The sequence below is a fragment of the Semicossyphus pulcher genome, unplaced genomic scaffold (genome assembly GCF_022749685.1).
Source record: "Semicossyphus pulcher isolate SPU_LCO1_2020_fin unplaced genomic scaffold, fSemPul1.0.p SCAF_9, whole genome shotgun sequence".
Lineage (NCBI taxonomy): Eukaryota > Metazoa > Chordata > Actinopteri > Labriformes > Labridae > Semicossyphus > Semicossyphus pulcher.
The window spans coordinates 3,645,643-3,668,720 of NW_027211770.1; the positions used below are offsets into that span (position 1 = coordinate 3,645,643).

The following is a 23,078-nucleotide window of genomic DNA, read 5'->3' on the forward strand; positions in this document are numbered from 1 at the left end:
TTAGCTTTGTGCTAAATGGTCTAAAGGCCAGTTCAGATCAATGATTCGCAACAAGACTGGATGCTACTGCCAAAGGAATCCCTCGACATCTGATCGGAAACGTTCTAAAACTGGGCCGCTCACATCAAAGCATCGCAACGCACACAGACACAGCTGACCATCTCCATAGCAACGACGCACTGACATACTCCACTACTATAACGTTATTTAATACTATATAATGTTAGCTATATTAAATTAGGCCGAGGTTACATGTATTAACTAGCTGGATATCTGTTATCGTTATATAAAGAAGTGGATGACAGTGACAGTGTCATGCTCACAATGTTAGCTGTAACACTGATTAATAAACGTCGAAGACAGAGAGTTTGGAAAGAGAGGATCCGGAGCTGTCTTTGGCTACTGCAGCGCCAGAGACAGGGTGCCTATGCCAATTTATGCTGTTTCCTGATTGGCTGAAGTGAAATAGGTCCATCATACAGTTCTAAAACTGCATTTAGAGATTTGACAATCAAATCTTTTGCAACTCCATGCAACGGCTTCGGACGCTCTGCAACTTTCTCTGCAACGTTCTATAACTGTTTTGTTGCGTTGCGAATCATTGATCTGAACTGGGCTTAAGCACTATGGAGACTGCCATTTCTTTTCCAACAGCATTAATTTGCAAATAAAAGCAACTTTAAGCACCTTGTGTTTTTTGGTTTGCAACCACAATCGCCATTCAGTCTTTTATACCTTAACAACGGACAAAATGTAAGCGTCCTATTTGTTAAAATCAAAGCAGGACAAAACCACAGTAAACTCAGGTAACTAAAGTGTAATACTGCAACGTTCCACTTTCTTACTGCTGCTGTTTATAATAAACCTTTATTGATCTTAAGATTTATAAACAGAAATGTGTATATATAAATCGTCACCTCCACTTATTGGAGGTAAATCCCAGTTATAAACCTGCACTGACACTGTGTCCTTGTTCCACTAATTAAATCCATTAGCTACAATGATTCACTTCCCAGTGCTTCTCTCCTCCTCTAAACCTACAAGTGCACAGCTTGTTTCGTGCTCCTGCTTCACTAATAAAGACCTACTGCTCCAATTGGCACCGGCCCACTCTGAACAGCTCCACAGCGACTTGTAATACAGATATTTTTTTAAACACTCGGGATCCTGAAAGCAGTGAAATTGTAAGAATTACTACAACCATGGAGCTCCCCCTCCCCCTCTTTGACTTCACACAGCTCATATTTTATGTATGTTTTTTTTTTTCAGCACGCTGTCTCTGTTCAGAAATGTTTAATATTAGCAATTCATCGTTTCATCTATTTTTTTTAAGCTCTCATGCTTCTTAACATTTATAGTAATTTCACAGTGCAGAGTCTACAGTAAGTACAGCTAGCGTGTGTGAGGACGTTTCTGAGCATGCTGTCATGTAGAAGTTCATCATCACAGTAGATGTGCATGTTGTGAAGCGATGAAACTGTCTTTGCTCTGCTTTAATCCTGTGCCTCTTCTCTTCGGCAGGTTAACATGGTTATTGGGATTCTCGTTTTTAACAAACTGGTGTCCAAAGACGGCATTACTGATATGAAACTAAAGGAGAGGGCGGGGTATGCCTTATACCACACATCCATTTTACACAGTGACCTATAACCAGCCTGGTAGCTCAGTTAGAGGGAGGGACTAGCACAGGTATAGCGTGAAAATTATCCTTGGCCATCATGTCTTGGAAAATGAGAAGATGACACTTTAAGACCTGGAGGATAAGGAAAACATGACGTAAAGAAATGCAAATACATGAATCGGATTTAGGACAAGAGACCAAAAGAAAATATGTTTTCTCTTTTAGCTTTGACTCTGACTCATAGCGCTGAACAGTGAATAGACAAGTGAAAGAGAACAAGAGAAATGTGGGGAAGCTGTCTGGTTATTGGTCCTGCACAGACTGAGCAATATGATGACTCATCTCATTGCTTTCTTTTAAGTTTCAATGTGTCGCATTTTCCTCCAGCTGCTCTTTGTTTTGCAGGTGTTGCTATTGATGTAAAGTTCTGTAAATCCATCCATGTCTTTTTTTACTCCTGTTTGGTTGTTTCTAGTAGAGGGAAGCAGGGCGTTAAACAGCAGAACACACTAAGAAAATAACCTCAAGGAATAATTCTAACTTTGGTTTGATATCTGTAGCTCTGTTCACGGGTTCTGTCGGTGACATTGTACCAAACAAGGTAAACAAACACAGGTAAATAAAATGTTGGCATTCCCAATAGAACCAGCGGTCAGAGCTACAAAAATACAACCCGTACTTCTGCTTGCTAATAAGCTCCTTTTTGGTAATGTTTCGTTATGATGGAGTTCAGATAAAGAGGGTTTACCTGACACTTTGAAGTATTGGGCTACTCTAAGCCTTGTATAAAAGGAACACTCCAACATTTTGAAAGACTGCCGAGAGTCTTAAAGCTCTGGCGTTTGCTGTATGCTTTGGTATATTGTTCTGGAAGCGAGTCGATATTCAGAGGAAAATCACAAGCGTTGCTTATCACCCAGCACTGGTTTGTCTGCCAGAGAAGTCGCTGCTGAATGGTGAGTTTACAGCTTCTACGGCTGAACAAACAAAGAAAAGATTTATGACTGTGCATGAAGAAACTTAAAAAGTAAAGAAAAAGAAACAAATTCAACGTTCAGATTAAGAGAAACAGTAAAAAACCATCGGGGAGGAGGCTGTTTGAGTTCAGGTCCTGAATGTGTTCAGCTTAAATTAGCACAAAGACTGAAAGCAAGAGAAACTGGCAGCCTGGGACTGTCAGAAAATCACAATGATGCACCTCAGAACAGCTTCACACAACCGCAGTGACTTGACACGCATGAACGCAGATTTCTGCCTGTGACACTTTTCCTTTTCCTGCTCATCTGTGTCGATGTTCAGAAAGCTGCTGTATTGGCAGTGATTATTCTTCTGTCTGTATGAAGCATCTGGTGTGTGCTGCAAGCTTTAGTTGACGTGTCGAATGATGACTTTGTATGAAGTAGCTGTTTAGCTTTCAGGTTAGGTTAGGTCACCACCATGTTTGCCCAGCACCTGTAAGGACAGGTTAGAGTACTCGTTAATGTCCAGTTAGGCAGCAGATGAAGGCAGGGACGAGTGTGTCCAGTATGTTACATGCAATTTGAAATTAAATGTTACCAGATAAAGCAGGTTTGCAGTAGTTAGGATTGGAGACACACAACCTCAGTTTCAGAGCACTTCTCACCGGCACTTACTGTTGCTCGGTTAAGAATGTTGTCTGGCGGCACTTCCGCGTCCCTTGGGACTTAATATTTGCTTTAATTCAAGGACATTTTACAAAGAAAACATACAAACAATGTAAAGGAATCGTGTCCTGGCGTTAGCAGCAGCTCTACACCTGAAACGATACGCTTCCCCCCCGTCATTGTTGTTGACAGAGTTGATATCAGAAGTCCTGCCCCTTCCTGATTGTGATTGGCCAGTGAGGGAGAAGTGACATTGACGAGTGTGGCGGTGTTCCAAAAGTTGAACTATTTTTAACTGAGTGAGCTGCAGTGAGTGCAGCAACAAAAAAACCCTGATGCCAAGGGCGTTTTTGGGACGCTGAGCGCTGAAAACGCTGAGCTGCATTGGTTTGCCAGCACAACAAATGACGTTAGTGGACGCAGGCCCTTATCTATCACAGTAAAGTCTACTTCAATTATTGTTGAGCCCCAATGATGTCCTGGCCTCATATTCTACAGGTTCAAGGGAAAGTCTTTGTTTGGATGAAATCCCTGCAAAAATCTTTCTACAATGAGTCAATGTTGCAAATCATATCACAATATCAGTCAAAATAATAACTCGATATTTTCCAAAATGTTGGAGTGCTCCTTTTAATATTGGATCAATGAATACACCTCTTTGTATATTATTTTGTAAATATGAAAAGGTAAAGAACACAAAGCTCAGAGTGTATCGCACCCTGCTGCCCTTTACCCGCAGGCTGTTCTGTCTCCATTGGCATCGTTGGTGCATTCAAATGTTATTTTCTTTCTCTCTCTGAAAATGTTTTCTTTCTTCAATGATCTCTTTGTTCTACTGTTCCTGTTTTTGCTGTCTGAATTGTCTTGCGTTTGCACAGAATCCCCTCTCTCTCACTCAGGGCTCTCCAATCAGGAACACATGAGTCTCAGAAGCCCCCTTCCATGTCATCAGTGATTGGGTAAAAAAAAATACCTAGCCATCCCACCCTCTTCTTAACGTAGAGCTAGCAGCCCTGCCCATCACCAAACCTGCTGAATCCTCTAGCAAGCACCTCTGATTGGCTTCCTAGTACTTCCTGCCTATTTACCTCCCTACTCTAATATTGACCTTACAATTTATGCTAGCTTCTGTTAGCTGATAGAACTTAACACATTACTGCCTCAGGTTCTGACCATTTGTGCTGCTTCTAGAGAAACTGAGAGTGTTTTTACAATAACACACGTTACCTTAAGTGCAGCAATATTAATATGTTATGGACATGTGTGTGTGTTTGTGTGTGCAAGAATAGTATGGTCATGTCATGATTCCAGCTATAGAGTGTGTACTCTGCGCCTGACTAGTGACCTGTAGACACGTGGATTGTCTAACAGCAAGGCTTGAACAGATTGATGCTTGAATTTAATGAGCTGAATGTCACCTCAGACTTGTTTTGGTGGAAATCAGATCAGCAAAGTCAGAAGGTAGATGCAAGATTTGAGCAAGGTAGTTTGTTGTTGACACTGGTGTCAGTATGTCTGAGAAAATTAGTTCGACTCAACGTAAAGGTGAATGTTTGGACACACATCTCTCAGTCTTAATCTCTCGGTCTCCGATGTAGAGTTCCCAACAGCAGTCACCTTTGATGCCATTGCTGTACTGATCAGGTATTGTCTGACGACGAGTTAGCCTCAGGGGGCAGCAGACAGTTTTTATTTTTGAACTCTTGGCCTTTCCAGAATATATCCAGGAAACAGATTTTTGATAGCTGGCCAGAGACTTCCTAAACCATGCCCTGCTCATTGTTTAAAGCTCCTGTGAGGAACTTCTGGTTTGTGTTGATTTTGGCGCCCCCTGTGGACAAAGCTGTACCTCTTATCTCTTCGCTGATTTTGTCCTGTACATGCCTTAGTGGTGGCTTTTAACATAGAATCGCATTCTGCTTTCTTTAACAGTCATATGTATCACTCATTTTTTTGCATTTTCCAGAAAATGTAAACAAAGGCAGAGTGCAGTCAATCGCTTCGTCTGACACCTACCCCCTGTCAGCAGTTTCAGGCATCAAAAATAACTATATAGAAATAATAAATCTTATTGCTGATGGTCTGGTTTGCTTTTGTAGGTCATACAGAGTAATCAGAATCAATTTCAGTCTGTTTCATAACCAGTGAAAAATCTTCACAGTAGCTTTAAGTGCGACAACCACATGGAACAGAAAATGGAGTTGGAGTTTAACAATCTCAGAACCCAGAAGACGATATACATATCCTCTGGGAGCACAGGTGAACATGCCGAGCGTTCTGGTTTAGCTTGAATTAAGCGATTAGGACTTCCAGCCAAGACTTTCTTCTCTGTGCGCTGCATTGTTTACAGTCCAGTGAGAAGCTTGAGAAGCGACCGTGTGTTCACATGAAGGTGAAATTCTCCCCTCCAGATATGTCTGCTAAATAAACGCTGTCATCTCTTGGTTCGTTCCATCCCCTGGAGGAGCGCCCGTTCATCTGTCTGTGCTGAGTCTCAGTTTCACTGTAAACAGTAAGTTACACAGAGGCTGCACTCTGGCTTACTTCAGCGGGATGAAGCCCAAACAGAAACAGATTTTCTTGTGATTGACTTTAATTAACGGCTCTTCGGTTTGCTGAAATAACATCATGATGCAGATTAGGAACAAGTCAACATGAAGCTTTGTCAGGTCTGTCCTCAAGAGGAGAAGAAACTGCTCTAACATGACAAGTTTGTTGAGTGAAGGTCAGATCGATCATTTATGATGCATTCAGGGGTGTCGGGGAAATCCAAACACCGAGTGGCTTTCGTGACACAGCGTCAAGAGAAGTAGAATTTTTGATCCAGAACAGATTGTTAGCTGTTAGCATGCAGATGTCTGAGATGAATAATCGGTTTACGGTGGATTACATTCCGCCTGCTTTTGCTCTCATGGACTGTTTGCCCTGCGCCGTAGCCTGCTGAGACGTGATTGGTCAGTACAACTAGGACTCCAAATGTACCACATTTATATTCATAACGTATGGTCGTTGCCTACAGATACATTTTTATTTAGAATCTGTAGATTGAGATTAAAAGTTCAGAGACGACATGAATCTGCATTCACGTACAGATATGTCCTTTATATTTTCCACCTTCTGCACACAGTAGAAAACCACATTCTTGTTTAAGCTTTTTCGTGGGTTGGAAATAGAAGTACTGGATCATTTGTGTCAGGCTTGTTGGTGAAGTTCTGTTAATGTGATGCGACAGATTTGAAATGATGGTTTACGTGTGTGCGGACTTCACGGTCATTAGGTTCTCTGAACTTCTCGGTGGAGGACTTTTCTTCTGCTTGGTGACCGGCCTCCACCCACTCGCCTCTCCTGCATGTGTTTCTCAAGGTTCAAATGCAAAACATGTTTAATGAAGCTAATTAATTTGTGCAGTGTCTAAGTAAGTGCGCAGCAGCATCTGCAGCAGGCAGGTCTGCTCACACCTCAGAGACGGGCCTCGCTGCTGAGTCTCCTTCCCCCACAAATTAGAGGCTAATTCTCAGTGAAAATGAAAACAGACAGCAGAGGCAGAACTCCGACCTGCAGTGGAGTTTGTTTCCCCCTGAACAAATCCTTGCATACAGGTTGTAACAGTACGTTAATCAAACATTGAGCTTTTACATGAAAAGAGTTTTGAAGCTGTAACAAATATGTCCAGTTCCTAGTGTTTGATTTGAAGCTGTTAACCGTCACCTAGTACAAACGTTATGTTTGACTCAGGTCCAGATCAGTTTGATGTTTGTCTTTATTTGATCTTTATTTTCCAGCTAAATGCGTCTCACCTCGGCCGCCCCACCACCCACCTTTTGCCCCCCGATCCTTAAGTCCAGGAAAATGATGTTGTGTTTCAAACAGACTTGATTGCTTTTTAATATCACTGCCTCGGGCCTACATTTAGAGGCTGTATTGCCCTTTTACTTGAAATTGAATTTCTTCCATTATGTGATTTTTAATCCAGGCGTCCAGAGGCCACAAAAATCGATTCTCCCAGCTCTTCAGCTTTAATTGTTGTTTAGCAGGAGGCCATAGAGAAACAAATGACTTTGTTAGAACTTTTCAATATTTCCAGCGTTGCAGTCGGTCTTTGTCTCGCAATGACGGCGGAGAAATCTGTTTACAGAGAGAGGGGATGTAGTTGATGGTGATCATAACTTTTGCTTTCTTACTGGTTGTGTGCAGTTAGAAATACATGAGTATCAAACATGCAAACATTTTTTGGAGAATCTTAGGCTCCTTTCACACCTGAAGTTTGTTTGGTCCGAATCAAACACAGAATTGTTACAATGTCGCATTTTGTCTCGAGTTTGGTTTGTGTTCACTCGGCAGCTTTTACCAGCGGACCAAAAGTTTTGATGCGCGAGGAAACTGCTCTCTGATTGGTCAGAATTTCCACATGGGAAAGCTGCCTGAAGTAAACAAAGAGGGAGAACACACTCGTCAATCACACTCAACACAATTGTGGACTTTAATGATTTTTTTTTACATTTAACCGACTTTGTTCCGCAGATCGATCACTTCCATTCTCCTTTAGTTTTTCACTGAACAGTTTGAACACCTCTGTGTTCTTCTGCGTTTCAACAAGCATTAGTGAAATAGTTTGCTCAGCCCATTTTTGTATTTCCTTTACTCGTCTTGCTGTCCGGCTGTCAGCACCCAGCAACCCACTTTGGTTCACTTCCTGTATTTGGTTCGGATCGCTTTCTCACCTACAGTGAAGTAAATTCTGGACCACTTGGAAACAAACCGAGACCTCCGTTTTCAGGCGGACCAGAGTTTGTTTGGTCCGCACCAAAGTTCGATTGCTTTCACACCACCCTGAACCGACCAGACTATCCGTCTAAACACACCAGGGTTCAGTTCAAATGGACCAAACAGCTCAGGTGTGAAAGCACCCTTAGAAGCTTCATATCCCTAAAATCTGTACAAACAGTTTATTATAAGTTATGCTCTTCATTTTTTGGTTCTTATTTTATTTAGGTCCATGTAGGTTCATTCAATCAAAGATATTCTACAGACTGTGCCAGCCTGCGTATCGTCATTACCCAGGTAACAGAAAATAATGAAGTCATCAGCATATAAACATCATATTGACAAGAGAGACAAGTTCTGAAAAATAGTTCTGCAGCTTTAATCCTTTTTATTTTATGTCATTTATTTTTTTTATTTTTTTTTATTTTTTATTCAAAGTCCTTTTTGAGGGCTTTTGCCTTTAATCGATAGGACAGCTGAAGAGAGACAGGAAATGTTGGGAGTAGAGAGTGAGCTAAACATATAATATTAATATTATTATAATGCAAATAATGTCAGTTCTGAAAGCATTAAAAGTTAAATCCACCCCACCAACAGTTTGGATCCATTTTGCACTTTTATCTCAAATTTCTGAATCAGTGTTCAAAGACGACTTGGCTTTACCCTGAGGTACTCTTGGACCATCATTTTTCTGGAATTTATCCACAAGAAGTTTAAGTTCCCATTTTCACGCCTGAAATGAATATTTTCAATGTTCCTGTGAAGAAAGACGTGCGTCTGGATGAGTCAGTGACAATACAGATTCATGTTATTTATCATACAGCTCTGGAAACAAATAAGACACCACTGCAAAAATCTTTTTTTCTCTGGTTCTTCTATTTACAGTTTTGTGTAAAATTAACTATAGTTTTATTGTAAACAACATTTCTCTTCCAAATCAAATCTTCTCATTGAGGTCTTTTATTTGCAGAAAATGACGACTGGTTAAGAAAACCAACAGATGTTTTTCAGAGCTGGAATAATGCAAAGAAAACAAGTTTGTGTTGAAACAACAGAATACTAACGTTTTAACTCAGGACGAGTTCACAGATCAATATCTGGTGAATAACCTGGTTTTTAATCACAGCTGTCATGCATCTCTGCATGCTCTCCTCCAGTCTGTCTCAGTGCTGCTGGTGACATCCGGCCGCTCTTGGAGCAGCTCAGCTTTGTTCGACGGCTTGTGACCGTCCATCTTCCTCTTGATCACTTTTAGGAGGTTTTCAGTGGGGGTCACATCTGGATCGGGCTGGACAGAACATTTGGAGTGCTCTCCTCATTTCTACTGGAGCTGTAAATCTTTTCCCATCAGATTGTTTTTGGCAAATTCCTTGAAACATAATTTCCCTCATCATATTGAGAAGAGAAATACTACTACTTGCAAATACTTCATATAGTTCAAACATACTTGTTATTCCAGTTGAAATCAAACACTGCACCATAGTTGTTGAATTCATCCAAAGTTTAGAGGAAAATCAAGTGAGTGATTTTGGATGATGAAATCACCACTGCCTTTTTGTTTTCTTAAAAGCTTTTTAAAAATAACTTTTATCTCTGTGTGAAATTAATTTCATTTCATGTTTGATTTATTTTTAATCTTTTTGTGGAGATGTTTGAGAAAAGTGCTCCATGATAAAACTACATTATAGTTTCTCTATTTTATTTTTTCTGCAAAATGTTTTTACTTCTTCAATCAGATTTTTTTTTACAGTAATTAATCTTTTATAATGAATATACACAACACCCAGTTCTCCCACTCACTCGCAAGCCAATTAACATTGTTTATGTTGATAATAGAGAAGAACAGCTTCCACTCTGCAGCTCTCTGTGAGAGGGGACGCACACAGTTTATTAGTGACTAAATTGCTTGTCATAATTTAACACCTGTAATAAGTCGGTCTTTAATCACAGCGGAAGCAGGTTTTTACTTTGTGAATGTCGACTGCAAAGACTGATGGAGCCTGTTGCTCTCAGGTGTGTGTATGTGCAGGTCTGAGATGTGTTTGTGAGTGTAAACCTTTGCATTGGAGCTTGGCTTTATTTGTAATAAGCAGTTTGCACAGATTGAGATGATCAGGGGGAGCCACATCCAGCATATCATCATAATCAGAGCAGCAGAGATGTAAATGTACAGAAGGAGATGCAGTGAAAGTCGTGTGAGGGAGAGAAACACTGAGAACACAGAGCGGAGCCTCAGTTCCTTCAGGTCATCGAACCAGTCATCTGTGAAGACAATCAGACATCCTGTGTAACATTAATTATCCACCAATAGCTTTGTGTCTGCCCCCTCCCCCGCCCCCACAGTCACACACAGGTAAACCCAAACACAAACACACACATACACCAAACTCCAAGCTGGACCGTAGCCCTGAGAGAGAGATTGTGAGAGAAAACTGTGACTCACTGTTTGCGTGACTGTTTGTGCGTGCGCACACGCACCAGTGCGAGTCTGTGTGTAGGTGCATTTGTATCTGTTTGTGTATGTTACAGCGTGTTAATTTGACTTTGCAGTCAGATGACAGTGCCACTGTACAATATGACGCTCAAATGTGCCAAGTGCGGAGTTATCTCTTCGGCTGACGTTTCCACCACAGCTACCAGTAACGCCATGTTAGTCCCGCTAATTATTTTTCCTTAACTCTTCTTCCCTCTGTTCTCTCCTCTGCTGTTTGCCTCCCTCTCTCCCTCACCTGACTGGTTCTCTGTCCTTTATCGCTCTGTCATGTTTTCTTGCCCTGGCAGGGAGGAGTTCAGTCAATAAGAAAGGCTCCTGAAACCTGTGTGTGTTAACTGTACATGTACTTGATTCTGCATACATGATGGAGGATTGATGAGAGTGACTGTGTGTGTGTTTGTGAGTTTGTCCCGTTAGAGATCATCAGAGTCACAGAGCTGATTAGAGCTAAGGAGAAGGCTGCATGCAGAGAGGGCAGCAATACACCTTTATTGTCTAAGTGTGTGTGTGTGTGTGTTGCTGGGATCTTTGAGTGCCGAGATAGATCATCTCCATTATTATCAGTCTGGGCCTTTATTTTCTAAAATCCTGCTAATACTGTAGTCATCAGCCTCTTTGTTCACAGGGAATGTTTCTCTCTGCTACAATCCATAAATAAAACCTCTGAATAGCGTCTCTATGCTTTAAATAGCCGTGACTGAACAATTACTCATCTTTCACTAAATAGTCTGAGATTTGGCAGCTTTCACACGCGCCAGAGACAAATTTCATATTCTGGCTTGGAAGAGTCAGATGTGTTAAAAATGTACAGATTTATTAATATCAAAATAAATCACACTTATTCTGATCGGGGTTTGCCAGTATATTCATTTGATTATGTTATCTATAACGTCTCTCTCTTAACAGGTAATTCTGGTATTTTTAAACCTGCCAGCTAATTTATACTAATAGCTCCAGTAGAATGCTTTAGCCAACAGCTGCAACACAGCTGTCCTGGCTGCAGCATAATGCGCTGATCCAGGTAGGTCCACTAGAAGTTCTCCTTTTCCACTGACTGGCTCAGATTGTTATTCTAAGAGTCTGACAACATTATAGAAAGGATCCCTACAGAGAGACACCTTTACCTTAAGGCAAGACCTAAGGTATCAGTCTTTTCATAGCTACCAGACTCCATTGACAAAAACAGTAATGTTACTTCTCAGAAGAAGATGGGGAAATCTAATGTACTGCTGCTTGTAAAAGTTTGTTTCCTGGTGTTATTTTGTTGTGTTGGATCTGAGCTGATCATCTGAAATGCCACAGTCACACAATAACAGAAACGATTAACCCATCGAGGCTGAACTCTTGTGTTCTGCAAGATGAAAATGCAGCTTTTGTAAATGGAGCCTGGTGGCTTTGAAGAAAGAGGTGTTACAGTTGTTGAACTGATCCTTTGTGTAATGACTTCAGAAAGTTAACCTGAGCCTGTCAGAGGAAAAAAACACACTTCAGTGGATTTGTTTGACCAAGTTTCTCCTGAAAGATTATGTTGTAGCCATTACAGCCCACCTGGCCTCCGGAGGCAGTCTACTGCAGCAGTTCCAAAACATCTTAAACATGTTCATAATTTAGAAGCTAAAATATGTAAAAAAAAAAAAAAAAAAAAGGAATAGGGCCTAAAGGTTTTAAATCCTGGATTTCCCTTTTAATGTTTCCTGCTGCCAGTGGTTTGCACCATATTGGAGATTGGTACTCCCTGCCAATGAAGTAGTCAGTATTTCTATAATTTTAGTCATAAACAATGAATATGGAGAGAAAAAAAGGCCCAGACTGAAACTTCCATGAGGTAGGATTCGGACATCAGCCCTTTAAAGGCTGTCCTGACATGTTGAGCCAACGTTGAGCATCTTTTACTCTGACCTGTTGAAGATGTGTCTCTGTAGTGTCACTGTGGGCAGGGCGGAAAAGGCTCTGAAAACAGGAAGGATTCACATCAACACATCAAAATACAAATAGGATCAAAGGAAATAATGGCCAACATCAAGAAACCCATTTATGGTATCAGTGATGCTCGATTAATACCAGAGGTGGAAATAAACGTTAAGTTTTAATGCTACAACTTTGTTCTTTTACATGAATACATTTTGGAGGGGCATATATTTGTTGATGTAAAGATTGCATTTTCCTCTGCAGATTACCATCATTAAATATAGACGGCGAGCTTCAGAAGATGTGATGCTTTGACAGCATTTAACGAGACAGTCTGACATAAAGACAATATGAAATAGTAATGAGAATTCCTTTCAAACCATGAAAGTGAGCAGCACTATTGTCTTCATAGATGGTAAATAATGGAAGATGTTATTTTCTTCCATTAAAACTTCTAACAGTGTCAGATTTAAAGAGGTTGTGTCATCACGACTTGATTAGTAACATCATGCGGGAATGTAGCCTCATACATTAGTCATGATTACTGTTTGGATGTTGAAATAAACAGTCGGAAAACTGACTTTAATTTGTCATGAATGCACATAAGTGTGACTCGGTTAATTAAATAATAACAGTAATAAAGCACCCATTTTTTCCCGTTGAACAGACTCTCTGTTTAAAACAGAAATGTTGTTCTCACTCTCTGATTAATTCATGTCACTTCCACTTTAGTCGGTGTTAAGCTGCTGTCAATGAAACTCAACACTTCCTGCACAGATTTGTAGCTTTCGAAAGCTTTTAGCAACTCAAGAGGCAGAACACCCGTCTGTTCAGGGCTGTACTGTGAAACACTCACAGGAAGTGTCATTGACTGCAGCTTAACACTGATCAGAAAAACACAAACTGCAGGAATAATGTGTCAGTATTTATGTTCACCTCGGAGCATAACATGAGTTAGAATGACAGGATTATTGCTGTAACGATATATTAACGCTGTGGAAATCAGGGCTGCACAATTATTGGTAACAATACAATATCCACATTGCAGAAGCACTTCCTCTGATAAAGGTGTGACAGAGCAGTGTTATAATAAAGTTCCGTCGTGCTGCGCAGTGCCCTGGCCCTAAAATGTAAGAAAATCTGTTTTTCTGGAACCAACCCAACAAATGTCACATCATCGTGATTTCAATCATTAAAATGTTTTGGTGCAAAAATTTGTCCCTCCCATTAACTGCACAAACAGCTGTCAAAGTTACTGCAGTACGTTTTTGTCTTTATATTGCAGCACTAGTGGAATGTATATTGTACTGAATGTATCAGGCGGTGCATTATATATAATGGCTGTAATGGGTACTTCTCCATTGTTTCATGCACCGTGTAATTTAACTTGAGGAAAGGTCTTAACGAGTGTTTCCACCTCTGGAATATCCCGTCACTGAACAGAATCAAAGGCACCTGTTGAACAGGATTATTAAAATAAGTGACTCACACGAGAGAAAGGAATGAGTCCATTTCAAAACAAGGAGAGTAAAGTGGGAGCAAAACTATGGACAGCGGGAATGTTGCTTCACCAGACGCTCTCTCTCTCTCTCTCTCTCTCCCTCTCTCTCTCGCTCTGTCCTCCTCTGCCTCTTCTGTTTGTCTTTGCATTCTGTTTCAGCCTCATTACACTCGTTTCCCCCCACTGCTCACCCTCGCTCCTCCCTCTCTTTCCTGTGGCACTAGACCCTCTATGGTTTGACTGAGCCATCTTAAACATACATGCATGTAATATATGTGAATTATGAGCATATATATCTACAGAGGATGGATGTATGTTTTTGTTTGTGATAGTAACATAAATACTTGTTGTGATGTTATGTATTTATGCATGGATAGAGATGAAGGCTGCTAACACTATGCTAACAGCGTGGGCAGTTATCAAGGACAAATAGCAGATTGGTTTTAAGCTTGTGTTAAGCATTCTGCCTTAATGGATGGAAAAGAAGCCCAGTTATCTGTTGGAACTGTTTGTCTTAAAGCTTTAGATGATAAAAAGCGTAATAATCTCAGCTAATGTGAAATGTCTTACAGCATAATTGTCAGAAAACGTTGTAGTCTTTCTGCCTGTGTCACGTTGACTCGTGCCGTCCCTGACTGCCCTTCCTGTCCCGTCCTGCAGGGCATCTCTGTGGAGCTCCTGTGTGGTTCTGCCCCTCCTGGCCCTCACGTGGATGTCAGCCGTCCTCGCCATCACCGACCGGCGCTCTGCACTCTTTCAGATCCTCTTTGCTGTCTTTGACTCACTGGAAGGCTTCGTCATTGTCATGGTGCACTGCATCCTGCGCAGAGAGGTAGCTCACATGACCACTGACTTTTTGTTGTGCGTCCTGGTTTTCTTTGTTACTGTATATGCTGTATTGCATTCAACCTTGTGCTAATTTAGGAGTGTTACAGAATTGAGCTTTTCCCATCAAAACGAGCGCGGGAAGAATCAGTTCTGCAGTATTCCTTTAACCTGCAGCATATAAATGGCTGTGTTGGTATCACTTGGTCTGATTCCTTAAATCAACACCCATCCATAGAAAGTTGTCTTGGCAGCAGCTGGACACATTGACAAGAAATAAGGTTTAAATACAGACGATCCTCAGAGGATCAACCATCAGGCCTTCATTTCCAACTGACCATGTGGTCATTATGCAATTTGACAATCGATAAGAAGACAATCTCCCCTCAATCTAACACTCGTGTACCCATTTGTTCTTCAGTCGCAAGAAGGGTCTACTGACAGTCACATGATCTGCAGACAAACAGAGAACGACGTTCTATAGCCCTTTTTACATGCAACTCCACCACAGCGCCATAACGAAGCTCCAACGATATGCCGCCTGTGCCATCTTACATTGGACCAAGCAACGCGGGCGTAAAGCCGCCCCAGTCTGTGTTTTTACACAGTGTTCTGACGTTGCAGAAGCAAATCTGAAAGAGGCCGAAACAAACAGCGTGTGCTTCATATACACACACCGGTCCTGCGGGTCCGCCAATTACGCAGACACTGTTTCGCCTGTGTTACTACCTCCTATGCCAGCTCAGAGTTGGAACGACTTCGCCCAACCATTCCACCTCCGTGCATTTTACATTAAAGACGAGGCGTAACAGAGGTGTAATATTCCCGCCTTCAACTGGCAGTGTAAAAGGGGCTTCTGATATTACCTCCATCTTGTAAATAATAATGGGGCAACCTCTTCCATTTAATGTTGGCTGACTTAAATGCCAAAGTATTCTTTAAAATATATAATCCCTAACCTGACCACAGCTAGACTGTCTTTTGGTTGGAAACCCATTAGTTGACATAAAACTGCAACTTCACTGGTTGCTGGCGGCTGACAACTGTCGGAAATGTTAGTTTTTTCTGTTTTAATGACCGATGCAGCCTCTAGGGGCTGCTTTAAGGGCTTCAGACGTTCAGTCTTTAATATTAAAGGCCACTCACTCAGTATTTTTGGACACGTGTGTCCACCTGTATTAACATCATGGTCTGTGCTCTCTGTCTGCTGCAGGTTCAGGAAGCAGTGAAGTGCCGCGTGGTGGACCGCCAGGAGGACGCTAATGGAGATTCAGGAGGATCCTTCCAGAACGGCCATGCTCAGCTCATGGTATGAATATGCACATGTTTGTTATTCTCACCTTTCAGGATTTATTAGTGAGTGTTGGCAGGCTGTGCACGCTTAATACAATATTTATTGTTTCCTGTCCTCAGACTGACTTTGAGAAAGACGTGGATATGGCTTGCAGATCAGGTACGTTACGGGTTGAGTGTGTTTGATGTTGCGTTTGTGTGTGCGTGTGATTTGACTTCGGGGAACGCTGTTGAAAAGCTACAGATGTCTCTTTGTGCCTCCTCTCTGTATTTTGACTGATTCAACATTCTCAGCGTTGTCGGAACAGATGTGAGGCATGTTCCCCCTCAGTTCTGCTCTTGTGTCTTACAATCAACATCACAGCCGCCTCCCTTCGCCAAGGAGCTGTTTTGACAAGAGTTACAGCACATTACGGCAGCATAAGGCAGTTTAGCCCAGGCTGATAGGAGTGGGATGAACGTGTGCTGAGCAGTTATATGCAGATAAACAGGCCTGTGTGAGTCTCTCCTACACTGCTGCTGTATAATTAAGTCCCCCCCCGACAGTGCTGCATCAGATACTGGCTGTGCTCTGATATCCGCTGGGAGTGAAAATCTGATTATCTCTTGAGACAGGATATCAAGGGAAGCATCTGGAGCAGAAAAGCTATTGAGACACAGTCATGCCCGATCGAAAAGAGGCAGAAAAGAACCTCGAGATTATTATTGTTTTTCTTTCTTTGTATATGTCAAATAGGACAGAACTCAGAGATTGATCTACGATGTTAGTATTCCGGATAGATAACAGTGTAATTGTTTTATAGTTAAATGAGGTTTGGTCACAAGATCAAGGCCTAAGGTCAGCCGTGTACTTGTTATTGTCACTGTGTAGTCCAAAAGTACACAGAAAACTGCTCACTGTATCGTAGTGTTGGAAATTGGTCCGCAAGGGAGGCATTTTCCATTTTCTGCACTTCAGAGAAATAAATGATTTTTGTAATTATTCACAGTAGAAACCAAGAGGCTGTGTCCACTTCCTTTATGCAAGCTTTGGTTCCATTGGATGTTATGAGATAGAGGCATTTCTTGACAAACAAAATGTGGCTGTAGTGACTAACTCTCCCCTTTACAACCCTTAATCTCAAACTAGTTTCCTATCTCTCTGTCGACTCCAGGCACTGTGAAGCGCTCCTCTCTCCAGGGGGAGGAGAAGGCCTCCTCTGGGACCCTCACCCTTCAGAAGGGTTCTAACTTTAACACGATGCCAGCCAGCATGGCCAAGGTTCACCTCCAGAATGTGGCCGACTACACCAGTCACACGCTGACGTTGCGCAGGGAGAAGGGCGCCGCTAAAGGAATCAGCACAGAGCTGCCTGGAGCCAAATCCATCTACATCTGCGATGGAGAGCTCTTCAAGCAGCTGGATGGAGAGCTGCCACGGGGAAACGGCGAGGGCAGCAGCTCTGAGGGAACCGGCAAAGGCCCGGGTTACGTTATACTACCGACAAACAACACAGGCACAATGAAACCGGCCAAGGGGAAGGAAGAGCAGACAGCCAAGTACAACATCAGCATCGAGCAGCTGCCTCAGACCAGGCTCATCCACCTGGCGAACCCCATCAGCGGAGAACCTGTGCCGGGCTTTGGGCTGAAGAGCCTGCCTGCCGACCAGATCAGTGTATCATGCTCTGACAGAGACTCACCTGCACACAACCTGCAGAACATGCCCAGAGACGCCCAGGTGGCCAACAACATGTGTGATGGAGGAGACTCTGGAAACTCCGGTGTGATGTCCAAGAGTGAGACTGTCTCCACTCTGTCCATGAGCTCACTGGAGGTAAGACCAACAAAGAGGTCAGCATGTTGTTGTCATGGTTGCGCATTATCAGCCTCATACTTCATAGCTGAAACCAGACATGCATGTGTCTTTTTGTACTTTGTACATACGTTCACAGGAGCCAGGCCCTTGTGTGAAACATTAAACACAAACGTGTAATGATACATGACACCTCACACTTCTGTTTTAAATGCTGTTGATGCTTTTTGCTTTCATGCTAATTCAACACTTTAACCCTGTTTATCTGTTTTCATGATAAATTCAGAGTAATATAAATGTACACAGCACCATTCCCATTCCAATGACAAGGTTAAACTCACCGGTAGCCCAAAGTAATGTCTTAATCAGACAGTTTGTAATTCTTGTTTATTTCTGATCATTTCTAATTTGCGCTCCGAGTCCTAACACTTCCTGCACAGATGATACGGCTGTGTGTTGGCAAGAATCTGGCGATATGATAAATATTACAATACGGGGTAATGGTTCAATGTGTGGCGATATTTATTGTAAACAAGGTGATTTATTGCCCCTCCCTATGACCCTTCCTGTTTTCCAGGCCTGTGTTCTTTCACTTTATGCTAGCGTTACGTGCTTACTTCTCCAACACTTCCAGACTCTGACAGTCAAATAGCTGCCATTAAAACACCACCGTCTTGCTGTTAGGGCTTTTAACACAACACATAATGCAATGAGCCATGTAAACTAGTAATTCAAAATGTATACAGCGTTATTGAAAATCGATGCAGTATTAAACACACAATGTTACGATACTCAGTTGTGTCGAGTTTCCTCACACATGTAGTGTTCCTTATTAAAGACATTATAACACCTGATGGTGCATTATCCCGTTTGTTACTGTAAAGCTTTAATGTGAAATATCTGCAGGAATTTTGACAGCATAAAAACGTCAAATGAGAGGTGATTGGAAGACAGATTTTATTTTAAAAATGGACACAGAGAAGGAGAATGGTGAGAATGACAGGACTGTTGTTATATGCATGGAAATAATGCTGTGGAGATTGACATGTTACTGAATTTACCATGAGAGCTGTTATAGTTCTGGTGCTTCTCCTCATCCTTCATGTGTTTCACCTTAATAAGCAACATGTATTTATTTGTTCACGCGGTCACAGAGTTTAACTCTCCATATGTTAATGTGAGTTATACCTCATATCATGACAGGTCACTGTTTTGTTTCTCATTCTTATCTTTCATACATGACAGCCATAAAGTAAACTATAGTCGTAAGTGATCTTTCTTTTCCACAACCATCAATTTGGCATGAATTGTGCCACAGGCTGTGGTGGACCAACACAACATTAGTGCACTCTCCAGAGATGGTCAACTAGGGAGCCACACTTTAATATGATTGATAAAACTGAATATAAGGATCATTAATTAGGTCCCCCAGAGCAGCAGTGTGCTTCTTAGGTCGTCCAGCCTCTAATGCTAAACTAAATAGCAACAAGCCCTCTCACTGCTTTCATTACAAACCCTGCATCAAAGTCTCTCTTCTGGCCCCGTGTGAGGACAGCTTCTTTATAAGGTTAGCTTTCACTGGGCTCCTAGCGCAGACAGCAGTGACAGGATGAGATGACACAGTGTTCAGCTCACAGCCGCCTGGACATCTGCCTGCTGGTGTCGTTTCACTTCGGGGCAAAACACACTTCCATAATGCCGTGTGAGGCGGCAGCTGCCACAGCAGCCGAGCAGCCTGAAGGTCAGTGTTTCCTTCACCACTCAGCGATGGAGGACTTAAAGGTCATTCGGTCACAATCTGTTAACAGCAAACTTGCGCCAACAGGGTCAGAAAGACCAGCAGCAAACCTTATTTCCTCCCTCATGACTCACCACTTTCCTGTCTTGACTGGCTGATGTGGAGATAGAGAATCTAACAGTTAAACACTGGAGCATTTGATGCTCACATGGCACACAGTATCAAAACGCATCTTTAATCTCTCTGTCTCATCTCCCCCCCAGAGACGAAAATCACGCTATGCAGAGCTTGACTTTGAGGTAATTTTAGTCTCTTTGATTCCTGCAGAGTTTTTTTAGACTTAGACCAAACAGCTGATGTCTCTTAGTTAACTATTCAGACCTACACATGTTTGCAAAGATGTATTCAAAGTTGGGGTGTGACTACAGTGCTAACATTCGGGAAGTAAGGATTGATGGTAGCCTGTACTTTTTGCCTCATACATAACAATGCAATATCCCTGTGTAGAAGATAATGCACACCCGGAAACGCCACCAGGACATGTTTCAGGACCTGAACAGGAAGATTCACAGTGCAGACAAGGATAGAGAATCTCCACCTGTTGACGCCAAAGCTGCCAAACGATGGAGTGTGTCCTCTGCCAGCAGCGACAAGACCAACATGAGTGTAAAGAGTTTAACTTTATTCTGTTCTGCCCCCCCTCCCTCCCCTATATCTAATGTTGTTCTCCTTCTCTCTTATTATTAACACAAATCACCACGCTTAAGTGGAGTTTCCTGTTCAATTATAAGCCATTTTAAAGATTGCATTTTTAATCTTCTTACACTGTCAGTGCCAGAAGAAATTAGCTGTAGGGGCATCAAAAGGCATAACTGTGGGTGGGAATACAAACTTCATGTACAAACTACGCCCAGTGCACGCAGTCACTCTGAATGTGACAAATGTTGGAAGGCCCTCAACTAGTTATAATATGTTACTTGTTACAAGGCCTTAGAAAGAAAAAGTCATGATATCGAGCAGTGTTTGTTGAACTGGCAGCCCAGGCTCTAGTTATGTACGTGCTAGCTCTTGTGACCAAAGTGAGGGCTGTATTGTTTAAATGACTCTCCTTCCTTTACTGCCCGTGCCAATCCTGCATCAAAGCATGTGTTTAAAGTAAATATGCAATACCACGAAAGGTCAAACTAGAGGAACATAGGCCATGTGTTGGATTAGCTGGGCAAGCATGCACTCCTTAATGGATGACATTAAGATATAGCTCTACGTCACTGCTCATGTACATCTACAGTACTACAGCTTCCTGCTAAAGTGCTACTTTAGCACAGGATTGGGAAGGGGGCAAGCAACTGTGAATTCCCCATTGAGTATTCTTTTATAACATCAGTGCCCCTAATCCAAATATGCAAACTATACTGCAGGGTTATGATAAGGCCATACGATTAAAGCAACACTGTGCAGACATTGGTAATTTTTTCACCAACCACGAGATTTACTCTCTTCTACTCTCCGTCAATGTCCTCTTCAGTCTGTTCCCCCTCTGCCATGATGTTTGTACTGAGTATGGAGCTAAGACTGGTTACAGGAAGCCATGTGGTATATGGCAGGACCGGATTTTGTCTAGTAGGACATGTTCCGGGATCAACATCCCAAATGTACGATCCTGGACCGACATTGTGATCCACCAATCACAGCCCTTTGACAGTGTGCTGCTCCTGTGATTCATCCGACAGAAGCTAAAAATGTTCCATTCTGAAATCAATATAGTTGAACGTAATTCATATTTACTCTTTGTAGTTTAGTACCTGGGGCTGTAGTTGTATGAGCTACTGTACAGTTAGAGAATAAGCTTGCTAAATAGTTTGGCTATGGTAATAAGTAAGCTTTACCAATAAAGTGAAGAGTATTGAACACTGACATCAAATGGTTAAGATGATACTGTAAACCACAAGTGCCTAACTCTGTATTGGTCCTTATAAGTAACATTAAAAGAAGCAGAAGTGTAGTTTTCCTTCAGTAAGCAAGTGTTGATCCAGTAGCATCACTGCCCAGTTGACCCTAGAGAATTTGCCATTGTCGAACCATAATCCCCGTTTGGTCCTGAATTAATTTCTTATGGTGATACATGGTGATAATTTTTTGATGATGTTGGTCCTGGATCATTACCAGCACTGCAAAATATTTTAAGTGGGCTGTAAAAAGGAGGAAAATCTGCACAAAAAAGACCCAGCAGTAACATGATGATGGTCCTGGATAAATAAGAAAGGGTGGCGGCTGGTTCCACTAGCCAATTATTTGCTAGTCTAACAATGTTCTAGCTTTGGCTACCCTGCAGTACCTTTTTATAGGTACAGCACTAGGTAGGTAATACTATAGACTATAGAGATTAAATATTGGTGACTTTTTTTGTCCAGTTTTCCAAGGAACTTGTTCGAATGCAAAAACTTGAATTAATAAAACCTAGCCAAGCAAAAAGGTTGGTCTGGTCCAGGATTGCATGTAGGAAGCTGACACTGGAACATGTCCTACTGGGCCAAACCCAGTTATCACAGGGGTCCACAGTGCCAGAACATGTGCACCCAATAACAATGGTACCATTCTCCCAATAACAAATGAGTGTACCTTCAAAATGATTTCAAGGATGTTGTTTAAAGATAAAAACTTACATGATGGTGAATTGGCCCTGTGATTGACTGGCGACCAGTCCCGGGTGTACCCCGCCTTTCGCCCAATGACAGCCTGGATAGGCTCCAGCCCCCCTGCGACCCTGAACAGAATAAGCGGTAAAGATAATGGATGGATGATGGTAAATTGGTGTGAGTATAACCATACCAAAAAACCTTAATGCCCATTAATGCAGATAAGCCAGCCGTGGGAATCAGAAAATAATCGTAGTATATTTTCTGATGACCATGAGATTCATCCCAATCCAAGCCTTCAAAAACTTCAGGTCAGCCTACATAGACGGGACGATATCATCCCACTTATACATTTACAGCTGATAATGTATTGTAGAGACTCTATGTGGGTAATTGTTTATTTTCTTCTTCTTCTTCTGTGGTAAGGCTTTTAGCTTACTAAATGATGACTGGTATAGTGCATTTGTTCCACCACAGACGTTGGGAAAGTAGGTTAGGATTAGCTGGGGACTAGTTTTTAAACAAAGTCACCAACAGCAGGTAACAAAGGGAATCCATGTTGGCTTTGTAGCTGCAGTCAGTCATGGCAGCAGATGATTTCCACTTCCTTCTGCTGCAAAAGATCCTGATCCCCTCGTGTTTCACAGCTTTGGAGTCAGGTCTTCTCAGAGGTCCAGCTTCACAGATCAAGGTTGTACTTATTTGACACTAATAAAGAACCAAATCAGGCATTTGTTAAACCCCTATGGGGCACACCGTTAGCTCAGACACTTCTCGCGATTGATACAACATGTGTTGCATCCAAGTACTTTGGGCTAGGGGGACTAGTTGTTTCCAGTTTTAATGACAGTGTAGGATAATTACCATTGAAACTGGAA

General features: G+C 42.0%; 1 protein-coding gene across 3 annotated transcripts in view; it reads left to right on the forward strand.

Moving 5' to 3' along the window:
• adgrb1a (adhesion G protein-coupled receptor B1a) overlaps positions 1-23,078 on the forward strand; it is a 116,371-nt gene that overhangs the window by 90,844 nt on the left and 2,449 nt on the right. Inside the window, exons 23-30 of one of the 3 annotated variants that reach the window (XM_069655515.1) lie at positions 1,522-1,607; positions 10,561-10,659; positions 14,574-14,745; positions 15,952-16,047; positions 16,152-16,191; positions 17,186-17,847; positions 19,828-19,863; positions 20,072-20,230. In XM_069655515.1, the coding sequence (XP_069511616.1) occupies positions 1,522-1,607; positions 10,561-10,659; positions 14,574-14,745; positions 15,952-16,047; positions 16,152-16,191; positions 17,186-17,847; positions 19,828-19,863; positions 20,072-20,230 (1,350 nt within the window). The remainder of the gene's footprint in view (positions 1-1,521; positions 1,608-10,560; positions 10,660-14,573; positions 14,746-15,951; positions 16,048-16,151; positions 16,192-17,185; positions 17,848-19,827; positions 19,864-20,071; positions 20,231-23,078) is intronic. The other 2 variants (XM_069655516.1, XM_069655517.1) reach the window with 2 other exon arrangements.